At 36.3% G+C, this 25,518-nt stretch overlaps 1 protein-coding gene and 1 long non-coding RNA gene across 3 annotated transcripts; both read right to left on the reverse strand.

Moving 5' to 3' along the window:
* Positions 1 to 2,355: 2,355 nt before the first annotated feature.
* LOC128203519 (metalloproteinase inhibitor 2-like) lies at positions 2,356 to 16,668 on the reverse strand. 2 transcript variants are annotated; one of them, XM_052904965.1, is made up of 5 exons: positions 15,842 to 16,668; positions 14,773 to 15,017; positions 12,831 to 12,970; positions 12,276 to 12,439; positions 10,600 to 11,100 (listed from the first exon to the last, which is right to left on the reverse strand). In XM_052904965.1, the coding sequence occupies exons 2-5, from the start codon at positions 15,009 to 15,011 to the stop codon at positions 10,948 to 10,950; spliced, it is 696 nt and encodes a 231-aa protein (XP_052760925.1). In that variant the 5' UTR covers positions 15,012 to 15,017; positions 15,842 to 16,668; the 3' UTR covers positions 10,600 to 10,947. The 2 variants fall into 2 exon arrangements, with proteins under 2 accessions (XP_052760926.1, XP_052760925.1); XM_052904966.1 differs by lacking the exons at positions 10,600 to 11,100; positions 15,842 to 16,668 and adding an exon at positions 2,356 to 2,383 and having other exon boundaries at positions 14,773 to 15,828.
* A 2,678-nt stretch (positions 16,669 to 19,346) lies between these two features.
* Positions 19,347 to 24,265, reverse strand: LOC128246889 (uncharacterized). The gene is made up of 2 exons (XR_008263388.1): positions 22,160 to 24,265; positions 19,347 to 19,557 (listed from the first exon to the last, which is right to left on the reverse strand). It is a non-coding gene; the product is annotated as an uncharacterized LOC128246889 (long non-coding RNA).
* Between the last annotated feature and the right edge of the window lie 1,253 nt (positions 24,266 to 25,518).

Raw genomic sequence — 25,518 nt, forward strand, 5'->3', positions numbered from 1 at the left:
CACTTTAGAGACCGATTTAATAATTTGGCTTATATGTCCGTGCCATGTTCCATTAGCTGTAAACCAAAGCCCTAAGTATTTATGGTTTTGAACAAAGTTCAACAAATTGCCCTCGAACACGATATTTGGTAGAATCTGATTGCACAACGTTAAAAACATGACTTCTGTCTTTAGTGGGTTGAACTGTACAAACCATTGTTTTTCCCAATTTGAAATATTTTTAAGATCGCTACTTAACGAAGAGACAATATGGCTGGTATCTGACAAAGAAACGGCTAGAGAGCTATCGCCTGCAAAGAGTCGCATTGTACTTACAAGGGAGTCGGTAATATCGTTAACATAAATAAGAAAAAGCAGCGGACCAAGTACAGACCCTTGAGGTACACCAGCACTGGCATTGCGAACCTCTGTCAAAAGCTTTGGAAATGTCACAGAAGACCATGCTTGTACATTTCTTTTCATCAAATGCGTTACATATTTGATTGTATATGTCAATCAACTGAAAAACCGTTGAGTGATCAGGCAAAAACCAAGATTGTAATTTATAAATAAGATTATTGGCATGTAGATGATTGTAAACATATTTGAAGAAAAAAGGTTCCATTATCTTGCCTAAACAGCTTATTACCGAAATTGGTCGGTTATTGGACGGAAGAGATCTATCACCCTTTTTAAAAATAGGAGTAACATTGGCCAACTTCCAAGAAGCATGATACAAGCAGTGACGAAGCGATTTATTAAACAGTAATTATAACTGATGTGACACGGTGAAAACCGTACGGTGGACACCGTTTCCTTTAACATTTTATGACTTATCAGATCCGGTTCACATGCTTTATTTATCACCAGATCATTTAAAATGTCTTTTACGTCATTTTCAGTTACAGTCATGTTTTCAAGCGAAGTATTGCATTTTCGTATTAGTTGGGGGTAGAACAACTCCAGTTTCGTCAATATACGTGAAATTGAAACACTAGTGACAACAATACATTCAACATATCTAAACTAACAGTTTCTTACACTTTCTGTTGATTTACATTTTTCGGGGCCTGCTGACACATTACAAACAATAAAAAGATAATTTTTAATATGATAAATCGCGATCGAACATATCATATGTTGCGTTCATCGGAAACTATTCGCACTAACTTGCCGAACGGCAGTTGATTTAAGGGATGGAAGTTGAGGTGTTAATATTATTATGTTAACCTTATACTTATAACTCTAAGTTTGTTTTGGTACAAATTGAGCTTTTGTCTCTATTTACTAAGATCTCAAGAAAAAAATGACGTAATGAAAATTATGATAAATAGTTTTTCTTTTGCAAAATCAAGCTTAAATAACTAATTTGGCAAGTTGAGAAATCGGGGTCAGAACATAAGCTTAACAAACATTTATAAGTGATAATTCACGATAATTGCCATATCGTCTTTAAGCTTGCACTGTATTTGAAGTATGTAATAAACGATTGCAGTGAAATTAAGACAATAAGTAAAGCAATAAAATCTGATATTAAACATGATTGTCAGACAGACTGTTTGAAACTGTATCATAAACATCAATCTAACCATTTTAATACTTTTTAAATGGTATGCATCTCTTGGATATCGTATTGCAGTTATACATTCCATAGTGTCATACATTTACATGGTGACAAGGTAACCGCATTCTCTATAAATAGCAATCCACGAACGCTGTTACATAAAATTTAAAATATCGGTCATAGCTGTGATGGGAGGGTTTAGCAAAAACGGTGTTTCCTGAAATAGCGTTCCATAAAAGCCAGTTCTTTCGAGCACAATTATGTTTCTGTGAAGTGTCCTTTTATTAATATTTAAACAGCTTCTAAACAAATTCGACTTTTGACAAATATATTTCTTCTTTCTTATGGGGCACTTAATACAAACTTATAAAAAAGATACCCATCTGTAATAACAAAGTTTCGTCTACACCCAGCTTTATAGTGTATGCCATAAATGGGCCTCGTAAAATTGAAATTAATTTAAATAGTTATTCAAATTACTATTTTTATACATATGTGCTTGGGCAATCTATTATAAAGATGAATCTAGACGATTTCATAAACCTGTAATTAAACGAGTGAAGGTGTCTAAGTTTACATCTTCATCATATTGTAACATATGCAATATTTTGTTTAGAAATAAAAATAACCAATTTGAGAGCGCGCGAGTCTGATAAATCACGATTCTGCCAATAATGAACCAGGCCAGAAACCAAACGAAACTGTTGACTTTCACTTATGAGTATTGATAGCCACAACTATAGACCCGGTCACGATATTGCTATGAGGCCTTTTGCCTACCATGAGTAGCACGTCCCGTCTATGGCCGAATCATTTCTGTAGTTAGCCAATTTGCCGTCCCTGAAAAAATGGGCACGTTTTGAACAAATTCAACGATATTCAGCGACATAATGTTACATGCCAAATATATAGTTCATTTGCCAAGTAGCGTTAGACAATACAAACTTTATTATAGTCTTGATCTCTACATGCATTGAAAGACCCTTTACCAGCCATGGGAACAAAAAGTTTGTAGACGATACCTTGTACAGGCAAGGTATGTGTTTCCGCGTTTTAACCAGGTGCGCCGTCTCGGGTGACACCCATCGATGAATAAAAAGCATTCCATGAAATCCACACTCAAAACAGTTTTACCAAATTACTAACCTTTAGCGCGTTCACAGTAACAGAGTTGCATTAAATATCTTTCCATGAAACCAGTAATAAATAACCTTGTTTTTGTACAAAAATTGCATTTACGTAGTTAATATGTATACATCAGGGTCGGGTCCAGGATTTAGTGCAAACGGAGACGCAACTTCGGGAACGCACCTTTGGACGTGCGCCACAACCTAAAGGAATCAAACTTTTTTAGTAAATGGTTATGACGATCCTCTCCAAAGAACACATTGGCTATTCTTAGTCTGAAAAGGTGCTGTCAGGTGTTTTATATAAATATGTTTCTCCGATTTTGCTGCATAGATTGACATTAATGCAATCACGATTTAAAGTCAACTTCTCATGAATGATAATATTCCGGAAGAAACCGGATACCCCCATATTACAAGGACGCGGCCTGTTGACGGTGAGACACAAGGATGCCCATTATTACAAGGACGCGGGCTGTTGACGGTTAGAAGACACAAGGATGCCCCATATTACAAGGACGCTGGCTGCTGACGGTGAGACACAAGGATGCCCATTATTACAAGGACGCGGGCTGTTGACGGTTAGAAGACACAAGGATGCCCCATATTACAAGGACGCTGGCTGCTGACGGTGAGACACAAGGATGTCCCATATTACAAGGACGCGGGTTGTTGGAGGTGTGACACAAGGATGTCCCATATTACAAGGACACGGGCTGTTGGAGGTGTGACACAAGGATGCCCCATATTAAAAGGACGCGGGCTGTTGACGGTGAGACACAAGGATGGCCCATATTACAAGGACGTGGGCTGACGCGGGCTGTTGACGGTGAGACACAAGGATGTCCCATATTAAAAGGACGCGGGCTATTGACGGTAAGACACAAGGATGCCCCATATAACAAGGACGCGGGCTGTAAACGGTGAGACACAATGATGCCCCATATTACAAGGACGCGGGCTGTTGACGGTGAGACACAAAGATGCCCCATATTACAAGGACGCGGGCTGTTGACGGTGAGACAAGGATGTCCCATATTACAAGGACGCAGGCTGTTGACGGTGAGACAAGGATGTCCCATATTAAAAGGATGTGGGCTGTTGACGGTGAGACACAAGGATGCCCCATATTACAAGGACACGGGCTGTTGACGGTGAGACACAAGAATTCCCCATATTAAAAGGACGCGGGCTGTTGACTGTGAGACACAAGGATGCCCCATATTCAAAGGACGTGAGCAGTTGACGGTGAGACACAAGGATGCCCCATATTACAAGGATGCGGGCTGTTGACGGTGAGACACAAGGATGCCCCATATTACAAGGACGCGGGCTATTGACGGTGAGACACAAGGATGCCCCATATTACAAGGACGCGGGCTGTTGACGGTGAGACACAAGGATGCTTCATATTACAAGGACGCGGGCTGTTGACGGTGAGACGACACAAGGATGCACCATATTACAAGGACGCGGGCTGTTGACGGTGAGACACATGGATGTCCCATATTACAATGACGCGGGCTGTTGGAGGTATGACACAAGGATGCCCCATATTACAAGGACGCGGGCTGTTGACGGTGAGGCACAAGGATGGCCCATATTACAAGGACGTGGGCTGACGCGGGCTGTTGACGGTGAGACACAAGGATGCCCCATATTACAAGGACGCGGGCTGTTGACGGTTAGACACAAGGATGCCCCATATTACAAAGACGCGGGCTGTTGACGGTGAGAGAAGGATGCCCCATATTACAAATACGCGGGCTGTTGACGGTGAGAGAAGGATGCCCCATATTACAAGGACGCGTGCTTTTGACGGTGAGACACAAGGATGCCCCATATTACAAGGACGCGGGCTGTTGACGGTGAGACACAAGGATGCCCCATATTACAAGGACGCGGGCTGTTGACGGTGAGATACGAGGATGCCCCATATTACAAGGACGCGGGCTGTTGACGGTGAGACACAAGGATGCCCCATATTACAAGGACGCGGGCTGCTGACGGTGTGACACAAGGATGCCCCATATTACAAGGACGCGGGCTGCTGACGGTGTGACACGAGGATGCCCCATATTACAAGGACGCGGGCTGTTGACGGTGAGACAAGGATGTCCCATATTGAAAGTATGCGGGCTGTTGACGGTGAGACACAAGGATGCCCCATATTACAAGGACGCGGGCTGTTGACGGTGAGACACAAGAATTCCCCATATTAAAAGGACGCGGGCTGTTGACGGCGAGACACAAGGATGCCCCATATTCAAAGGACGTGAGCTGTTGACGGTGAGACACAAGGATGCCCCATATTACAAAAACGCGGGCTGTTGACGGTGAGACACAAGGATGGCCCATATTACAAGTACTTGGGCTGACGCGGGCTGTTGACGGTGTGACACAAGGATGCCCAATATTACAAGGACGCGGGCTGTTAACGGTGAGACACAAGGATGCCCCATATTACAAGGACGCGGGCTGTTGACGGTGAGACACAAGGATGCCCCATATTACAAGGACGCGGGCTGTTGACGGTGAGACACAAGGATGTCCCATATTACAAGGATGCGGGCTGTTGACGGTGAGAAAAGGATACCCCATATTACAAGGACGCGGGCTGTTGATAGGGAGACAAAGATATCCCATATTACAAGGACGCGGGCTGTTGACGGTGAGACACAAGGATGCCCCATATTACAAGGACGCGGGCTGTTGACGGTGAGACACAAGGATGCCCCATATTACAAGGACGCGGGCTGTTGACGGTGAGACACAAGGATTTCCTATATAACAAGGACGCGGGCTGTTGACGGTTAGAAACAAGGATGCCCAATATTTCAAGGACGCGGGCTGTTGACGGTGAAACAAGGATGCCCCATATTACAAGGACGCGGGCTGTTGACGGTGAGACAAGGATGCCCCATATTACGAGGACGTGGGCTGTTGACGGATAGACAGGAAGACTTGTCTGTATGTAAGACGATACAAAGGACTGACTTTCCTCATCTGATCACACTAACATGAAAACGTTTGTTTTCCTTTATATAAATTACAGGTGTGCAACTAGGTACGAGTATAATAAATTGGAATTATTCTTTAGACGAGTTAAGACATGCAGATAGTCTATATATGGTATCGGTATCAAAGTACATATATAATCACAAAATGTGGTTTTAAAAGGCAAAAACCAGATTTGCACAAAGCGACTTTTATTGACTTTTATGGAGTAAACATGACACATAATACGCCGAAACACGCTTGGTATGTTTTGGTATTTAGATTTACAGAATATAATTGTTATATGCAGAATACGACAGAAAATGAAGGAGATTTTGGTATGCAAACGGCAAGTAGGTTTAACTCACTGATATACCTTTTGTATATGCATTAATAATGGCATTCTTTCTAATTTAAATAAGATGAAAATAAATCGAAACTCTATCTTCTGCGATGTGAAAACTATGGAAACGTATAGTTCTCTCCACCACACCACGGATCACGAATTGATGTACATAAATAACAATTATTTTAACTTCTCAGGTGGTTTTATTTAAAGTGTTTATTGTGTTAAGGTTAGCTACTGCTTATACTCATTTTCATCCGGGAGCAGAGGCATCAAGGGCATAAAAGGGTTATCTTAATTCCGATCACGCATTATATTCGATTAAAGCAGTTTGTAACACTAACATTGAAAGGGGGCACATTTAAAGGAGATGACCTTTGCAGAAAACAACAACGAAGCAGTTAAATTGTATGGCATGTCGTTTAAACAATAATTTATAAAACCTGTGATTTCCACTGATAACCTAAGTTATGGTGAATTATTGTGAAAACGGCGCGAGGAACGGTATGATATCAACCAATATCAACAGTCATTTCGATTACCTAGGTTATGGTAAATAATTGTGAAAACGGCGCGAAAAACCTATGATATCAACCAATATCAACAGTTATTTCGATAACCTAGGTCATGGTGTATTATTGTGAAAACGGCGCCTGAAACCTTTGATATCAACCAATATCACAAGTTATTTCGATAAACTAGGTTATGGGGAATTATTGCGCGATAACCTAAGGCATGCCGTGCTAATGTTGCGTATACTAAACACAGTGTGTGCACCTTATCTGTGTCACAAAGAATGTACGACGGGGCCTAAAGGCAAATTGCTGCTTACGACGAAGTGAGTAATTCAATCATGGTCAAAACGTTTTGATAAATTAATTCGGTCATGAATAAATAAAAACGTATGGAATTGTCAACCATGGTTGTATCAATGACTTCTCCGGGAAATTACTATGGCTAAAAGCCGGCTAAGTATTAAAGTGTGCCACCTCGTTGAAAATTGACTCCATATACTTTTTAAATTCAAATTCAAATTCAACATTTTATTGCATTAAACATATCAGACATGTATATAGCAAATACAAAATACATACATGTGCAAGGCATGGATTTAGACACGAATTGTTTTAATAGAAGAGCAGCACATTGTTTATGGATACAAACAACAACATGCATATTAGTTTCTTAAGATGTTTGCATAGTATATACATTTTGATAAATTAATTATGGATTTATTTGTCTTGTTAGATTACAAATTAATAAACTTTTGCTTTGTCGGCCACGTGTAGTAGTATCTTTTAATATATTTGGTTCTTAAGTCTGCGTATTTCGGACATATTAGTAAACAGTGATATTCACTTTCAATCATTCTTTGGTTGCAGTAGATGCATAATCTTTGAGATCTAGGAGTGTTAACGTATCTACCACGTTCAATTTGTAGATCATGTGATGAAACTCTAAATTTTGACATTGCTTTTCTAAATTTTGAATCTTTTACAACAAAAAGGTAATTTTCTATGCAAAATGTATGTTTAAAAAACAATATGTTTCAAGACGTCCTGAGTTATTTATGGATTGATACCAGCTTTGATGATAATTATCTAGTATACGCTGTTTTATAACACTAAAATCGATAAGCATATTAAGCTGGTTCTCCCAGAAATAGCCAAGCCCGTGTTAATCTAGAATCTGCTTAACTCTGAATGCCAAGTCATTTCCCTTATAGTTTAGTTCATTATTAGTATCGTTTTTTAGCATATTATATGTGTTATGTATTAAGAAGTTCTCGTTTAAAGTAATCAATCGTATGCTGTACTTTATAAACAGTATTTTTCTGTGTATTGACATTGGTATTTGACCAAGTTCACCATACAGAGCTTCGCGATTGGTAGAGCGACTCACACCTAATATTTTCCGACAAAATGTCAAGTGTTAAATTTCTACATCCGGTTCGTCATGGTAGCCCCATACTTCTGCCCCATAACTTAGTATTGGTAAAACAAGCGAGTTAATGTTGGGCGACTCTATGTTGAGTGCGATTTCAGTTTCCATTTTTAAAAAGATATACACCCAAATATTTGAATGAAGAGACAACATCGATCTTAGAGTAATACAAATAGAAGTAATATAAGGTATGGCGACCATTTTCATAATTTTTTTTTAATATTTACATTAAGACGCAAACCCCACGTATTACATAAGCTTTCGATGTCATCTAACATTTATTGTAAAGTTTTAGGATCATTTGCAAAAACTATCTCGTCATCAGCGAATAATAACATGAATATTTTCAGGTCATCAATTTCCAATATGACATTTAAGTTGCTATTTATACTTTCTAAGATATCGTTTAGAAAAAAGAGACACAAAATGCTACTAGCCGGGTACCCCTGATTGGCGCCTATGTTAGAATCAATTGGAGAAGACCTTTCATTTCTGTATCTTATGTATGATTTGACAACAGAATACATAGATTGTAGTCTTTTTACAAATTTTGTACTTATATTCGAAGACAAGAGTTTTCTCCACAATAAAACCCTATCAATCCGGTCAAACATTTTCTCCCAGTCAAAAAATGCAACATATATTTTATTCTTATTTGCAAGAGATCATGTGATGATGGCGTGTAATACAAATATGCAGTCGATTGTCGATTTTTTTTTTTGGAAACCGAACTTGTTGTCATTAATCCGACCATTTTATTAGTCGATTTACTAGTAATTTTGAGTATATTTTCGATAATATGTTATTTAGCGTAATTCCTCGAAAATTCTTAGCCTCATGAGCCCCGCCTTTAAAAATTGGGATTATAATACCTTCTTCCCAATTCCCGGGGAACACACTATCATTGAATAATTTATTATAGAAACTTACTAAAAATGGCGAAATTATGTCAAAAGTGTTTTTAAATATTTCTGCAATATGTAAATCACTTCCGGGACTTTTTGAATTACTCTGTGCGAAGACAGCGTCTTTTATTTCTGATTCTGTAAACACAATATCTAAATCATCATCGTGAATAGTTGTATTTGTAGGCGTCGTATGATTAGTAGTATTGGTTACATGTACACCATATAAATTATCAAAATGATCACACATATTATCTAGTGTCACTCTAGTTGGGTCCCTATCCTTTTGTTCATATTGTTTTTTTAATATTTTTCCAGAATGACTTTGAATCTTTCTTTGCAAGTTTACTGATACGATTGCCCTCAGCGCTCATAAACTGCCTTTTGTGATAGCGTTTGATGTTATAATATGTTCCTTTTTTATTCAGAAATTTCATCTTTAAAATTAAAAACTGACCCCGACCGTTAATTGATTTTTTCACTAATTAATTACCTTTAATTAATATGACCCTTCGCCGCATGAAAGTTTTACCTCGTTTAAAACTGATCAAGGTCGGTTATCCAAATCAAACTTGGTCAATCCTGTGGTCATGTTAATTAAATTTATTACCTATACATGTTGGTTGTTTATACCACGCATTTTTCAAGAATCAAATCAAGACAGATATTGAATACAACACAGGCTGTATCGAGTCATTTTTCAACGTTGAAAAAGACATTACTCGTACACATGCATTATTAAATGCGCAATTAATGGGGATAATTTAGTATCATTTATTACGAGCTGATTTTGATATTATGTTTGGAAGGCTTACTTCGTGAATATGTAGTGTTGCTTATTTTGGTAATCATTCTTATTTCAAATATTTTGTCGATCGGTAACGCGCAAGAATTGCAATCAATCCAGACAACAAGGTATCCATCCCCCGCTCATTAAGATGGTCTCAAAACGACGGCACTTTTGGTATTATACGTACAAAAGAACCAGTGTTGCCTCTGAAACCGGGGTACAGTCTTTGAATCATAGGTCGGTGTACTTTCTTTACAACTAAAAACCGTGATTATAAACAAATCTTTGTAGAATCGACCTCGGGCTCGGCATTGCGTGTAAAGAATGCCAACCAGTTAAATAGCGCAAGTCGCTGTTTGTTTCTGTTTTTAGACTGTATGCCGCTAGGCCTTCTGACTTTTATAACCATACCTCGGAATTTATCATCGGCAGATCATCATAACCTTTTCACCTTTTGACGCGTATTAATCTCAGCGCTGTTAGCACTGCTAATTTACATTAACATTTACATCTAAATTACATAATTACTAATCAGCTCAAATAGCTAAGTATCTCGTTCTGTATATTAAGTAGTTTGCTAAAAATAGCGCTGTAAGGAATATTCAAATATGTTAAGCGGTAAATATAGTGCGAATAAACTGCGTTTTTGTGTAATTGCGCAAATGAACTAATAGAAAACGCCATTATTCTGATATCGACAAATTAAAAAGGCAATATAAAAAACAGAATACGCAATTGTTTTCAAAATGAACGCTATGTGTTTAAAATAGGATCTGGGTCATCGAAATCAGACAGGTTTATTCCCCGGATATTAACCGGAACACGCGTTAAATCCAGGAAAAACATGGATCGTATTGATGAAGCAATTAAGTGGTAATTTGACGTAAGAAATCAAATCAAAATATTTTAATTGAAAATATAGTATGTCAGTTTAGCATTTACTCAGTTCTTTTGGTGAGTGTGTTCATTCATAAGAATATTTTCTATGTTTTTAATAACCTTTATTGGCTCTTAATTGACTTTTTTAAGATTGTTGTGTTTACACAAAATTCATGGTTATGTGACTGTGTCGCATTAAACCATTTACTTGTGTAAGTACATACTAACAACCTTTAACCATTACTTAATGCATATTATACACTTTAACAGTTCAAATCAGAGCTCGTAAAGCATTAAGTAAAGTCATATTGTGCCGAATGGAATGGAAAGTGTATGGGTAGTCCACATACCAAATGAGTATTTCAAGTATCTAAAACTACATGGTTTTGATTCATTTGAGTAAATGCATAAAAATCTTAAAGTATTTGCGAAGGAATTAAACGCAGCCTTGAGAAGTTGGCGTAGCCTGTCTGTTCCCGGCCTGCATCGACTTTCCGTTGCAGGCCTAATTGGGCTTTTCTAGCCTGTTCTTGCAAAGCGGACAATTTTCCACGGTCTTCTTCCAGTGCCTGGAATATTTACAATCGTTATCTATCTTTTATTAAATTTTGTCCGGAGCAGAATATAAGTTTGTTTTGCATGTCGGCGTTGCGGGTGGATAAATTTGACTCAAGGGAAGTCGTTCGACACGTTCGGAAGCCACATGAGATTTGCTGAGTTATCGGCAACGAAGCGTGCCCGAAGGTCGGATTTTATTCATCCGCCCCGCATATATGTGAAATGTGAACGATACTTTTTTCTTGCATACCGAAAATTTAAATTCAAGGTAATGTTGACGTGTTAGTGTTGTTTGTGAATAATCCACCAAATTGCGCGTGCAAAGTTGCTTATTGACGACAACGTCATGATGTTCCGTGATTTAAAGTGAACGTCAAATCTTTCCCGACTGACGTAGCCGTTTTGAAGAATTCACTTAATTTTGTATTTATTTTTAAGTGATGTACACTTGCTCTAACTCTGCTCTTCTGGGTCGTTCTATCTTATATTGTATCTAATTTCTCTGTAATGCAAAAAATCATACAATGTTTAAAGTTTTGAACATAGACGGATGATAATTTGAAGTTTATTATAACGCATGGGTAATTTGTTACAATATCATTTTAATAGAAAACTGGATCATTTCTCCAAAACTATTCAAAGCAATTGGGTGCAGCTATCGCTGTTAACTTTCTTAAATGAAATTTTGGTCTAAAGGGATCATACATTTTATTCAAAACACAACATATTACCGGTATTCTTAAAACTTTCCAAGTAGTATGATATGAATGTTCACAACGATTCGTTAACAACGTTGTTAACTTAAATACTGTTTTGAACAATCGGCCTATTGTATTTTAATGTGCCTCATGGAAAATAAAATAAAATAAGGGTTTGGGTTTGCTCGTTGCTAAATTGTCTTTAAATTACCGCATTATTTACGGTAAGCAAAGTTGGTAGTGCGTCACTATTCACCAATGCCAAACTAGTTCAATTCCGGGTCAAGGGCTTACGTGAATTTGGTTTGCCGGAAAAATTCTTTGGGCATTTTGGTTTTCCCATAACCACACTCTCGAATAACATCGTACAAAAGAGATTTACTAAACATTAGTTAATATGATAACAAGCATTGGTTAATATGATGTTATCCACCTTTGTTAAAAAAACATAATAACGTTTAAACTGAATACTGCAAAAAAGCCCTTACTGAATTGAACTTCTTTGCGAACGACTCCTTCAGCGTACGCTTCTTACTGACATTTTCGCACGAGAAATCATCAGTTAGAAAGGACATGTATGACGCAACTTCGGCCGCGGCCATCTCTGGGTTTGAGGAATCAATGTAACGGTTGAAAGCGCACGACCATGAAGCTGATGGAAAAACAACAACATACATGTAGCATTTGAACTAAACAAATTATATATAACCTTTACATCACACTTCAAGTTGCAACAGTAAATTATATCCAAATATGTACATGCTATTTTGAAACGGATTGAAACGAAAAAAGAGGTTTTAATGTACCTCTTCGAATAATTTTACCAACGCTAATAAGCGGTAGAAAGAACACTTTAGATTAACAAATATATAAGAATAAGAACTGCATATGTTACCAACTCAGAGGCGTTCGCCCAGGCGTGCTTGCGGATGACCTACAAATCCCTGGCAGCCGCCTGATACCGTCACCTATATTTATAGCACTTATGACGGGAAAATACCTGCGTTAGACCGTCGTCAAAAGAACATGCATACAATACGTACTGATAACTTTTCCGTGTCCACCAGGCCTCACGTTTGGTGCAAAGTCTGCCATAATGAGGTAGGTTCCATTACCAAAACTGACACCGCACAATCCATCGTTACTGCTGGCTTGAAGCAATGGGTTCGAGAAGATATTTCCCCTGAGATACACAAAGAAAACACAATAATGTTTATATCATAACATTTACAATGAATACTAATTAATAAAATAATTAGACATTGTTGTAAATAGTGATACTATTATATTATATTATAACCTCTTATTTAATGGTAAATGAATACCGCGTATCGAAAATGGAGGTTTTAGATTCTACTAATTCGGGAAGGGAGGCGCAATCCGAACAAAGTTTTCTATTGCCTGTAGAAGTGCTTCAAGAACGTAAACAAAAGCTATATTCATAGCTTTGATCCTTTCGGTATTTACTGATATAACGTCATTATATATTGTTGATAAATTATATCTCTGTAAAACAGTTTGACGTAATATTATAAATGTATAAAAAGTATGTGCGTAATATGGAGACGTTTTTATATATCTAGCACTTATAATAAAGCATCTAATGAATAGAATATAATTTTTGGTCATTCAAAACAGTATTATTTACAGGAGTTTCTTAAATTGATAAGAAACATTTTTAAACATATTGTTGACAAAAGTCTTACACACCAATCAGTCCCAAATTTCTCGAAAATACTTAAGTAATTGTTCAATAATTTACTCAACTTTTTTCATCACATTACAGCTAAATTTACTGTGTTTTCACCATATTCTATCATGTTTATCGGGATTTAAGAGAATCTTATTCAGAACAGAACAGATTGGCTTATATCCAAAAGAAATCATTGTTCCCAAGCGGTTGTTTTGCATATTGATTATTTAATAAACCTTAAAGATAAAGTTGATGCACAACATATAGTGAACATATAAAGAAATAAATACATATTCTACATTTGAAATAATCAGAATATGTTTCTGTTTAAAGTTGCAATATACAAAGGATTCAAATAGATTACTCAGTTGAGTAAGTACATTAAAATTTTCCAAGAAAACGGGAGTAGAGGTTCTTTGCAATATCAACCAAGTGCAGTTATAATTTTGTAAATGTCCAAATATTTGATCTTAAATTTGTAAGAGGGTTGGAGAAAATTATACTTAATATGTTGTAAAATCTACAATACATGCTATATTTTTAATACTCAGAATAACATGTTTGTCGACACACGCCCTGAGTCTACAGTAAGTTAACAACAAAATACTTATGTTTCTACTCTTTCTACTGATTGTCTGTTATTTGAACAGTAACGGTCCACTATTTAAATATTAGACAGTCCATTCTTCAAGATATGGACCGTATCATAATCTGCAAGCGAGACACAAAAGTACTGTTTTACGCAGAATAAAACTATCTGCTTCTACTGTCAAAGTATGAAACATGCCTGTAAACACTCATTCGAGGCATTACACAACCTTTTATGTAGTCATAAATGTGATAAATATGCAGAAAAGTTCATGAATTCAAAGATTTTCAGGACGAAATTTATGAAATATATAGTCTTTTGGACATTTTGATATCAGTTTTAAACAACTCAAACTAAGGTAAATCTCAGCTAGATGGAAGTACGAAACGCAGTCCAATAACCTATATTGAGTGGAAAGAGAACAACAATGAATGACGTCACCAACATGTTTTAAGAACTATGCTTTAATGTTGTTTACTCCAATATTGATGTTATAAAGGTACGTTTAGACAAATTGATAGTGGTCCCTCACCTAACCCACATTAAAATCCGCTAGAGACATAAATGTTTATGTTTACGGCATTTTATTTGAAAGAAGTAAAGCACCCCTTTACATTTTATGCGTTTATTGCATTAACCATACCAACGTTGGACACAGTTAATTGTTTTTAATCCAAGTGTAAAATGCAAAAAGTTCACTTACTTGAAATCCGTCAGAACTTCTATATCATAATCAAACAAGGGCATATTCCAAGGCCCTGGCTGCATGCTATCATCATAGAAAGGCTCAGAAACATCCACTACTTTAAGAAGGGCCGCGTAGTCCGACTTGCAATAGATTTCCGCGGGCGTTCGTGGAAGGCAAGAACATCCTTCAGCCCGGGGAGTCATTAGCAGCAGCGCCAGGGTCAACGCTATGGCGACAATCATCAGCCGAATCATTGTTTCCTAAAGGAAAGTTTTCTGAACTATTTCGTAACATTTTTATGTATTTAATACGAGACTTGTTAGTAGCTTTACGATGCAGCTTCATACTATGTGTCGATCGAAATATAAACAATGATTTACGGGCCCCAATTTCTCGAAACTTCTTAAGCTTTACAGGCTTAAGTCGCTTATTTCAATTAGCCAAAATACATACTAATAATAAATTTTGCTAAATGAAAAATGGTTTCTTCTAATTAGCATACAGATTTTTCTTATATAATTTCAAAAAACTCTTAAAGAAGTAAATATAACGCATATTATAGAACAACAAAAATAGTGAGTTTAACTTAATCCTGTTATAAAGGACTTAAGAAGTTTCGAGAAATTGTGGCCGGATGTCATCGCAAAATAAATTTTGTGCCACGTTTGAAAGTGTTTTCGTTCTTTCTGTCGGTACATTACCTCGCATATTAGAGCAGTAGCACGCAGACTGGGCTTAACCTTGCAATTACTTTCGTGTGCACAATTATAACACTATTCACTTTAATATACGCATTTTAACTATCCACTCCTACCCATAGGTCTCTGTATGGTTATCAAGAATTGCTCTCCCGGAGCGATTGTTATGAAGATGATATAAATGCTACCGCACCTTCAACCCGAGTTATTGAATTAAAAAGTTATATTCAGCAGCAATATTAAACAAGTTTTTATATGGTTATATGCTTAATACAAAATACTATATTAAGAATACATGTTTACAACTTCATAAATAGCATTGAAAACGATGTGCATGTCGTATTATTAATAAAATAAATGTCTTAAAAATAAATTAAACGACTTACCTTATGACACAAAAACTCATGTTAATACAATATAAAGGTCCTAGCCGTGAAATATTTTAAATTGACATCGTTTAAAGCATAAATTATCTTCCAACTTAATAAAATGATGGCAAATTGCTGCTATTTTTCCAGCCATAATGATTTACTCATATTTTCCCACCAACTCCCCATTGCTCATTGGCGATACCATTTTTTATTTGCATAACTTACTTGAAAATTTGGTTTTAAGGACTGGCCATATTTATCTTCTAGTACGTCGTCAAATTATTACCATATGCTAGATGAACATAAACCTAGTGACCTTTACAACCACCTATTATACAGTGTGTGGCGCCCGCGTACGAGAGAAATGCAAGCACTTCATATTAGCTTAAAATATCATAACTTGAAAGGTTTATATATTAAAGGGACTAGACACAAGATGATACAATTGCAAGAAAAAGAAATTGTCAAAAACTTTCATGAAATTTATATTTTTGTGTAAATTGCATTGAATCTCACTTACTGGTTATCGTATCGCTTACGACACATGTATCTTTTGCAGCTTTTGCCCATTTTTCCAATTCGAAATTTACTTGGGTTGTCTACCACGTAAAAACCAGAAAACTTAAAAATAGTGTCAATTTTTTTATCTGTAATGATCACGTGACTTTCACATGCTAAATATAGAAACTTCATGTCTTCCCGGAAGAAGAAACATGATGCGGAAAACGGCTGGAATTAACTTAGACACAGATCTGTCATCAACTTCGGTGATGAAATTTATCAAAGGAAAGTTTTGAAACTGGTTTATTCTGCTGAAAATGACAGAGAGTTGCTAAAACGCATATTGGCAGTTTAGTGTGTGAAACGATCACATGACTTGCATGCTTTCGGAAAAAAAGTTTTACGCGTTTTTAAACTGGAAAACCATTTTGTGCTATTTTTAAACAGGGCGAATCACCTTATACAGGGACATGATTATTGCTTTTATTCTTTTAAGCATGTAAAATAATGTATACCGCCCTCATACAAGGTGGCATTGATAATGCTTGGCTTGTTTTGGGGAAATACTGTATTTGCCGATTTTGGGAGCATCTGATGTCTAGTCCCCTTAAGTAGTAATCAATCTTATAGATTTTTACAACTTGATTGTCCCTTTTGCATTTTCATTTGTTCTATAAGAACAATGAACCACATCGTGTATGTTGCTAGAATATAGATACACGAGTGTTTTCCGTTAACCAAACAAAAACCGTCAATGATATAGCATCTATATAATGATTGGAATGCTATGGACTTTGTGAACATCTGAATGAAAAAAAACGACAAAATACTTTTTTTATTTTATTACTGTACTGTTTATTTGCATATTTAACATAAAAGAGTTAAATAATCATACAATGAATGTATGCAGGAATATTGAAAAACATTTACAATCAAACAGAGTGGAAACTGAAGCATTAAACTGAATGTATTGATAAAACGTGATAACTACGTGTAATACTAGCGACAACATAATGTTTTACTTTTACAAGATAAAAGATACAAGCATTTTTATTAAAATCCGGGTGTATGTTAACAAGAAACAGTACCTCAATGAGCCATTTTCCGACATGAATATCAAACATACATAACATATTAAAACATAACAAAGAGCTGGCGACCTGAAAATAAAAGCATATAGTTTTTAACAGGTACAACATTCCTGCGTACATTCATTGTATAATTACTTAACACTATTATGTCAAAATTGCAAAAAAAGTACAGTAATAAAATATTTTGTATTTTGTCGTTTTTGTTGGGCGAACCCACGCCAGTAAAGTCAACTAAAAAATAAAAAATCGACGTTTAAACCACAAGGCTACTGGGACTAAAACATAACATGAAATCACATTACATTTATTCAGCATTAAACGTTTAAGGCAATTATAGTCAACATTGTATCACATTGTCGTAAAAAGCATTGAGAGAGTTGGCATAATTGCATGCATAATTTTTAAAATGGTTTTAATTAGCATTATCTTGTTAAGTCCGTGATCGTTAAACAGTTGCATAATAAATACATTTTCAAATTATTAGGAAACAGAAACTTTGCAAATGGCGTTATTATCTCAAGCACGACCTTATAGCAGTTTCATGTTTTATGATAAATAAATAAATAGATGATAATCAGTATGGCCATTCGGGCACAATGTTTTCCTTTAAGTTTGGAACTGTTCAAACAGTCTTAGTTATGTCTAAATAAAATATATATTTGAATTCGATCAAATTTCATTGTCTTCAAGTTTTTATGATTTGTATAAACTTAATCAAAGCAAAGTTAATTCCAAGGGTTAGGAGTAGAAAAAGAAGAAGCTTTATATCGTATGTATAGAAAAGGGCCGTAACTTATGTTTGAAAATAAACTCGTGGCCCCATCCCCTTGCATGTGTGATTTTATTATGCTTGTATCAAATATTGAGTTTAACTTTGCATTGATGTTGTCATCATTGTAATTTATGTGTTCTACAATAACATATTCTTAGATTAAAACAAAGCAATATCGACCACTCATGTTTTGTGTCATAGATATGAGCTCATCTAGTGTGTCTAAGCCATGTCTAAACTTATTTTTATGGATCCAAAGCAAACGACGTCAAAATATATGCAAATAACAAAAATTATGGTCCTTTGTCATTTTAATAAGACAAGTGTTCCCGTCTATAAACCTCTCTTTATAAATAAATTAAGATAACTCTATTATGCATATAATGCAAATTATGGCCCTTTTATCAACTAAGAATTTCTGATTTAAGGTTTAACATGTCAGCACACGTAGGTAAATATATCAGCAACTACGTGACCTCCTCACCCCTCATCCCCCCAAAGGTATTCAGTTACCAAACCAACTTAATGAATCACGCCCGATGTCTGTATTTGGCATACAATGCATCCTACGAATCTTTTTGATTGAGTTAGAAATTCTGGTTAAGGTTCGCTGTAATAGTATTAGTAATATAAGGTATTAAAGCTGTGAAAAAGTCGAGCGTGCTGTATCTGTGACATGCTCTTTTATTTTCACTCGATACCGCATTGCTGAAAATGATTTAGCGTAGGTCAATATCGATCAAATCAGTATATCAATGATTAAATCAATCGACTATATATTTAGACTCAATAATTGAGTTTTTGGTTGTTTGTATTTTCCGTTAATTATACTCCAAATACGAAGCGTTTATTTTGCATACACTTGAACGCAATGTTAGCGTCCGAGTCTTAACAAGGAGTACAGTGGTTGTCGATGATCAACTCAGTTTAAAACTGAAGGAATGTTGAAAAAGATTTATAATAAGGCATTACTATTAAAATAGTGATTTAACACTCTTTTTTACCGTCTTCACCTTCACAGTGTTACAATGCTGAGGTCCAAAACTTAATAACCGCGGCACACATAATGGGCATCCTGTACATAAACAATCAATAACAAAAGTTTGGGGACCTGTGCGTAAATGCATATCAGCGGGGATCCCATATAACTGATACAATAATTTCGCGATTTATTTGACTTCTGTTTCATACAGCAGAAACCCAGAAAAGTACGTCAGTCCATTTCCGTGAAATTCAGTGTCATAAATATTCTCCAACCATACCATAGAGGACGGGTTCAATTCCACAACCCATGTGTAAGAACCAACCCTACAATCGCCTGTAGCAACCCTTGCGTCAACGTAGCCTCCGCCATATGTTTGTCCGTCCTGAAAAAATGAAGATACACTATCAAGCAGGCATTTTGCATGTTAAGGCTTAAGTGCTCATGTACGCTAAGCCGTATATATCAATCAGGCCTTTTGCATGTTAAAGCTTATGTGCACATGTACGCTAGGCCGTAAGTATTAATCAGGCGTTTTGCATGTTAAGGCTTAAGTGCATATGTACGCTAGGCCGTAAGTATTAATCAGGCCTTCTGCCTGTTAAGGCTTAAGTGCACATGTACGGTAAGCCGTATATATCAATCAGGCCTTCTGCCTGTTAAGGCTTAAGTGCACATGTACGCAAGGCCGTATGTATCAACCAGGCCTTTTGCATGTTAAGGCTTAAGTTTACATGTACGCTAAGCCGTATATATCAGCCAGGCCTCCTGCCTGTTAAGGCTTAAGTGCACATTTACGCTAAGCCGTATGTATCGATCAGGCCTTTTGCATGTTAAGGCTTAACTGTACATGTACGCTAAGCCGTATATATCAGCCAGGCCTTCTGCCTGTTAAGGCTTAAGTGCACATTCACGCTAAGCCGTATGTATCGATCAGGCCTTTTGCATGTTAAGCCTTAAGTGCACATTCACGCTAAGCCGTATGTATCGAACAGGCCTTTTGCATGTTAAGGCTTAAGTGCACATTTACGCTAAGCCGTACGTATCGATCAGGCCTTTTGCATGCTAAGGCTTAAGTGTACATTTACGCTAAGCCGTATGTTTCGATCAGGCCTTTTGCATGTTAAGGCTTAACTGCACATTTACGCTAAGCCGTATGTATCAACCAGGCCTTCTGCCTATTAAGGCTTAACTGCACATTTACGCTAAGCCGTATGTATCGATCAGGTCTTTTGCATGTTAAGGCTTAAGTGCACATTTACGCTAAGCCGTATGTATCGATCAGGCCTTTTGCATGTTAAGGCGTAAGTGTACATGTACGCTAAGCCATATATATAAGCCAGGCCTTTTGCCTGTAAAGGCTTATGTGCATATGTACGGTAAGCCGTATGTCTGTCCAGTGCGAGGAAATAAATGTACACGAATCAAGTAGGTTACTGTTATAGCTTTTGCGTCCAATTATCTTGTCCCATTTGTATTGCTATTCTCGTTCCATAATTGCAAAGCTTGAGCACTATTTAATAACTTAAATACCTTAGACATGGACCCCGTTGGAAATAAGCACTTGTACTTGAGCAAATGCTTTACGGGTAAGCCTGTGCAAATGTAATCTCATTCGTTAAAATATTTAAATGTGTTACAAGATCATAACGCTTTATCATAAATATCTGAAGTTATATATATTCTAGTAGTATGATTTAATTCATGTTAACTTTCTGTGATATTTAATAACTATGAGTCTCAGTATCACGCACGTGCAATCGGTGATAGTTGTTGCATTGACGTGACATGTACTGTTGTATTTATCAAAAATTGACATTGCACGAACTTCGACTACTATCATGAAAGTGTGAGCTCGTTACTTCTGAACACATACATTTTTTCTTACGCTTGACAATCCTGACATATTTAGGTGGCACATGATTCAAACATTTCATATAATTATCATAGTTCTGAGAATTGCGTCTGCATAACGCTGCGTCATATGTATGGTCATTTCTATATGCGGTCTATCTCCGGGTTCCATTTTCTTAATATTACATAATTTAACACTTATATATGCACAGTGTGTAAGAAACACTATCAAACTCACCACTTTGAGATGGAGAAATATTTCCTTGGTAAAAATCACGACACTGACGGTGAAAACATACAGACCTCAAATGGAATAAAACATATTTTACCTTGCAGATATTGAACTGTGTAGACACTTAAATAAGCTGGTTAATGCATACAGGGTGTTTTGTAACCTTCATATTTCAAATGAACAAGCAATAAATAGAATTACATTTTATGGCTAACTAAGAGATACAGAAATCAAATATATACTTCAACTTGCAAACTCATATCAATTTAATGTATACGTTTAATCTAACTATTCGTTTCGAAACATTTGAAATCACATCCATCCAAAAAAGAATTCTAAACAAGGTCGCAAACTTTTTTTACCACTACATTATGTTGACGCAAATTCGTCTGGAAGAGAGACATGATGCTTGTCATGTAATCGTTTTGTAAAATATAATACAAGAATGTCTTACCCTTTACTGGGGCTATGAAGTGTCCACTGGCATGATATGCGCTGCCAAGATTTGTAGTGATCTTGTTAAAGGCGAGAACCTGATTTGCATTCAAGTGATGAGTCATGCAAGGTAGTGCTCGAACAACAAAACGTTTGAAAGTTGAACAGTGCTGGACCTGTGCAGTATTCCCTACTGTATATGTTGGTCCTTGGCAGAACATTAGAATAGAGAGTGTACTGTATGATTGATTATGAAATAAAATGAGGTGGAATATGTTAATTGCGCCTGCAAATGTGTATCAAAAAATGTAGAGAACACTGTGTTTTGAGCAATTTATCAACATGGTAGTATTAATAATATACTTCCCATAAATAATAATGCCCTGTCGGCTCTATTGCCTTTAGGCTTCCAAATACACTAGTTTCTCTTAAAACTGCATTATTCTTCCATAATGATATTAATAACCTTGACGTCTGCTGACTGTAATCTTTGGCCCAGATTTTCCCTCCACGTCTTTGGTCTACAGAAGAACAAAAAAATGTATTGTAATGCATTATTTTGAAACGCGTCAAATACCTTTACAGCATAAAATCCGGCCTAGATGATATAATTATATAGTAAAATACTGTAAGAATACACAGAACTATCTGATTCTTAAATGATACCATACTAGCTTTGACAACAATAACTATTATTATAATCAACAATCACAGGCGCAGTGATACGCGTAAAGTTAGTATGCGTGCTTTCAAGTGGGATCTTTGTGTCTGATTTCGAAAACCCTTTTGTTCTATATCCTACAATTATAAACAAAAACTCGACAGAAACTTAAATCAGTTGAGTCGAAAGAGTGTCATCCTTTAAAGGAAATGTATTAATATTACTACTAACCCGGTCAAAATATGGCCCAAAAATTGTGTGTGTTTACATTTTTGCCATCATCTTTGAAATCAGACTCAAAAACTTTATTTAAACCGACGCATACTTATTTCACGGGTGCCCACATGAATGGGTCTATCATCATACATTACATAAATACGTACGGTTTGTGGTGATAGAACCCATCATTATCTACTGTTTTGTAAACCTTTTTTTATTATCGCATTCCCTGTAGAAATAAACATTAATAGTGTTTTTTTTTATGGCCGATTGTTCAAAATTTTCCTTTAATTAATAACGTTATAACTTTGATAGTTGTTTATTTTGAAATCTATACTTGACGGGAAGTTGATTGGATTCACTGTGTGGTATGAGGTAATTCCCTTGAATTGGCACTGGCATTGAGTAGCGTACAAAACAGATGAACATACGCGCTATACCGATGCATTATGCAGATGTTGTAGTTTGACTATCAGAATTCACTATTTAACGTTGTCAAACATGCAGTCGACACATACAAATATATAATCTTAAATATAAGCCGTAGTTGTCAAAAAGTTCACTCCAAAGTCCAGTGTTGCTTAGAGACAGGTCAGATAGAGCGCGCGAATATGAGTGGCCATTTTTGCAAAACATTTACAATAAGAACAATTTTCCCACATAGAGATATCCGGCAGTAATTGTACATCCACAATGTTTCAACAAAGCGCATTGACAGGGGAAAGCCTCACAAGAAAACATACTGCCGAGTGGGATTCGCAAAGAGGCAATAGTCTGCATACGTCGTATAAACTAGAGCTGGGTTCTTATCACATATATAAGTAGCCGATCAATGGTCCAGAGAATGGACACTTGATCGTCAACCCAATGGCTGTGAAAGCCTTACTTGGCACACGTATGATTGAAAACGATTAACGACTGCGGCTTACAAACATAAGTACCGAACATCGAAATCCGGTATGGACACGATCTACGATTGTGAATTACAATGCCACATTTTTTAAGGACGTTCATAAAATTGCAACGTTAATGTTATATTAAAAGCAATAATAACATGAAAGATACAGGGACAAGCCCAGTAGTCGAAAATTCAAAAATAATCCTGTTTAGGGAAACAAGGCAAAGACCCAAACGACAATATACTATAAACACAAACATATAAACAGCATATACGTAAAATAAACACCAAAAACAAACTTACGCCACAAAAATCACAAACAAGTCAAAGAATCTTAACTATATCTTACGGGGAACAGATAATTATTGATAATTACGCAGAACCATAAGAACTTAATTAAAACGTTTTGCATTACTTTACCAATTACAAATACTCAAAACGTTCTCGGTCAATAGCGAGTTTCATTTAATTAACTTTTCACTAGCAATTAACTTGTGTAATGAAAAAACAATGTTCATATATCCTAAAACACGTTTGTCGCGCCTTCTGCCTTTCATTTCTGAAAGATATGTGCTATGGAAGTCTTGTCAAGACATATTAAACTATTAAGCTTGCTTTTATGGTTGGACTTCTTGTTGTGTGTTTTTATTCCAAGCGGAAAAAAGCGCCTGAGCGCGTCCTATATTATCAGCAATAACTAGGAATCATGTCCCCGAACCGCTTGTAAACCGTGCCTAAATATACATTCTGGTCTCGTCAAACAACGCATTTAGATCACATATCCGAAACATAACATTTACCTTGGAAACTTTTTCAAGTTGCAGCTGTAACTGGTCAACTTTGGCTTCAAGAGCAGCTATTCGGTCATCGCGAGCTCCAGCATTGCCCACTAACAGACTCGAAAACTTTGAGAAAGCAGTGTTGACCGTCCGTTCCTTATCGGCAATGAATACTAAACGGCTCAGTGACATATTTAGCATATTCACTCGGGAGTGTTAGACTGACGTAAAAAAGGTATATGAAAAACATACAAATAATTAAGTGCATCAGTTCCATTATATTCAATGAAATGACTTTATTAGAAAAATTAATACGAAATTGGACTTTTTTCGTTTTGTTGCTGTTGTATTTTAGTTTTGTCTCTCTGAAAAAGACAAAGCGAGCCAATACAGACATTGGACATTTATTACAACACACGTGTCGACAGATCGCATGTTTGATTTAGTTTTTTTCATTAATTTACCATCATTCGATATTTTGTCGTACGTTCGTTCACAAATGTAAAGTGGCCTTCATACGCTTGTTACAGGTCATGTGGCATCCTACACATTAATTTGGTTCAAAACATTATATATTCCCACCCAAAAGGCCAATATTTCATTGTTATATCAGATGTGTGCATAAAAGTCATCTTCCTGGACAAAAACGATGATAGTGAACGCATTACCTTTAGTTCATTTGGACACAATTACAAACGCTAAGAATAGACTTAGATAGTTTAATTGACAGTAGGTATTCATTAATAAGTGCACTATATTTAATTTGCCCGTACACAATACTGCACTGCGGATACTTCACCATGCTTTATTAGTACAAAAGAATCTTGGTTTGTTATTTCTGTATGATCATGATGAAGTGGAAAATTTGTCTCTGTACCAAATAAGACCATTTGTTTGATATAGAAGTAAAAGATTAACCAATTAATTGATACCTGAGCTATCATTATTTTGATAGAGTTCATGGTGAACTATTCGTAAGTCGGAGTCCTTAATACGTTTCACGTTATATAACGAATGCATCTAAACACCAAAGGCAAAGTGTCTATGATCCATCTATCAGTAGCTGTACATCAAGTTATATCCTGATGTTAAAAAGAATATCGACACGTATAAAAAGCATGAGCCTCTTTGTAAGCTGAACAAGTTAATCATTTTACATATTCACGTGTAAGAACTGGTTTAAACTTTCAATTAACTCGTGTTCTAACAAACTCAGTAAACTTGTGCTCCAGTAAACTCGTGTTTTACTGACCATTCCAAGGCGGTAA

This window comes from Mya arenaria, chromosome 9 (assembly GCF_026914265.1).
Source record: "Mya arenaria isolate MELC-2E11 chromosome 9, ASM2691426v1".
In the NCBI taxonomy this organism is placed as follows: domain Eukaryota; kingdom Metazoa; phylum Mollusca; class Bivalvia; order Myida; family Myidae; genus Mya; species Mya arenaria.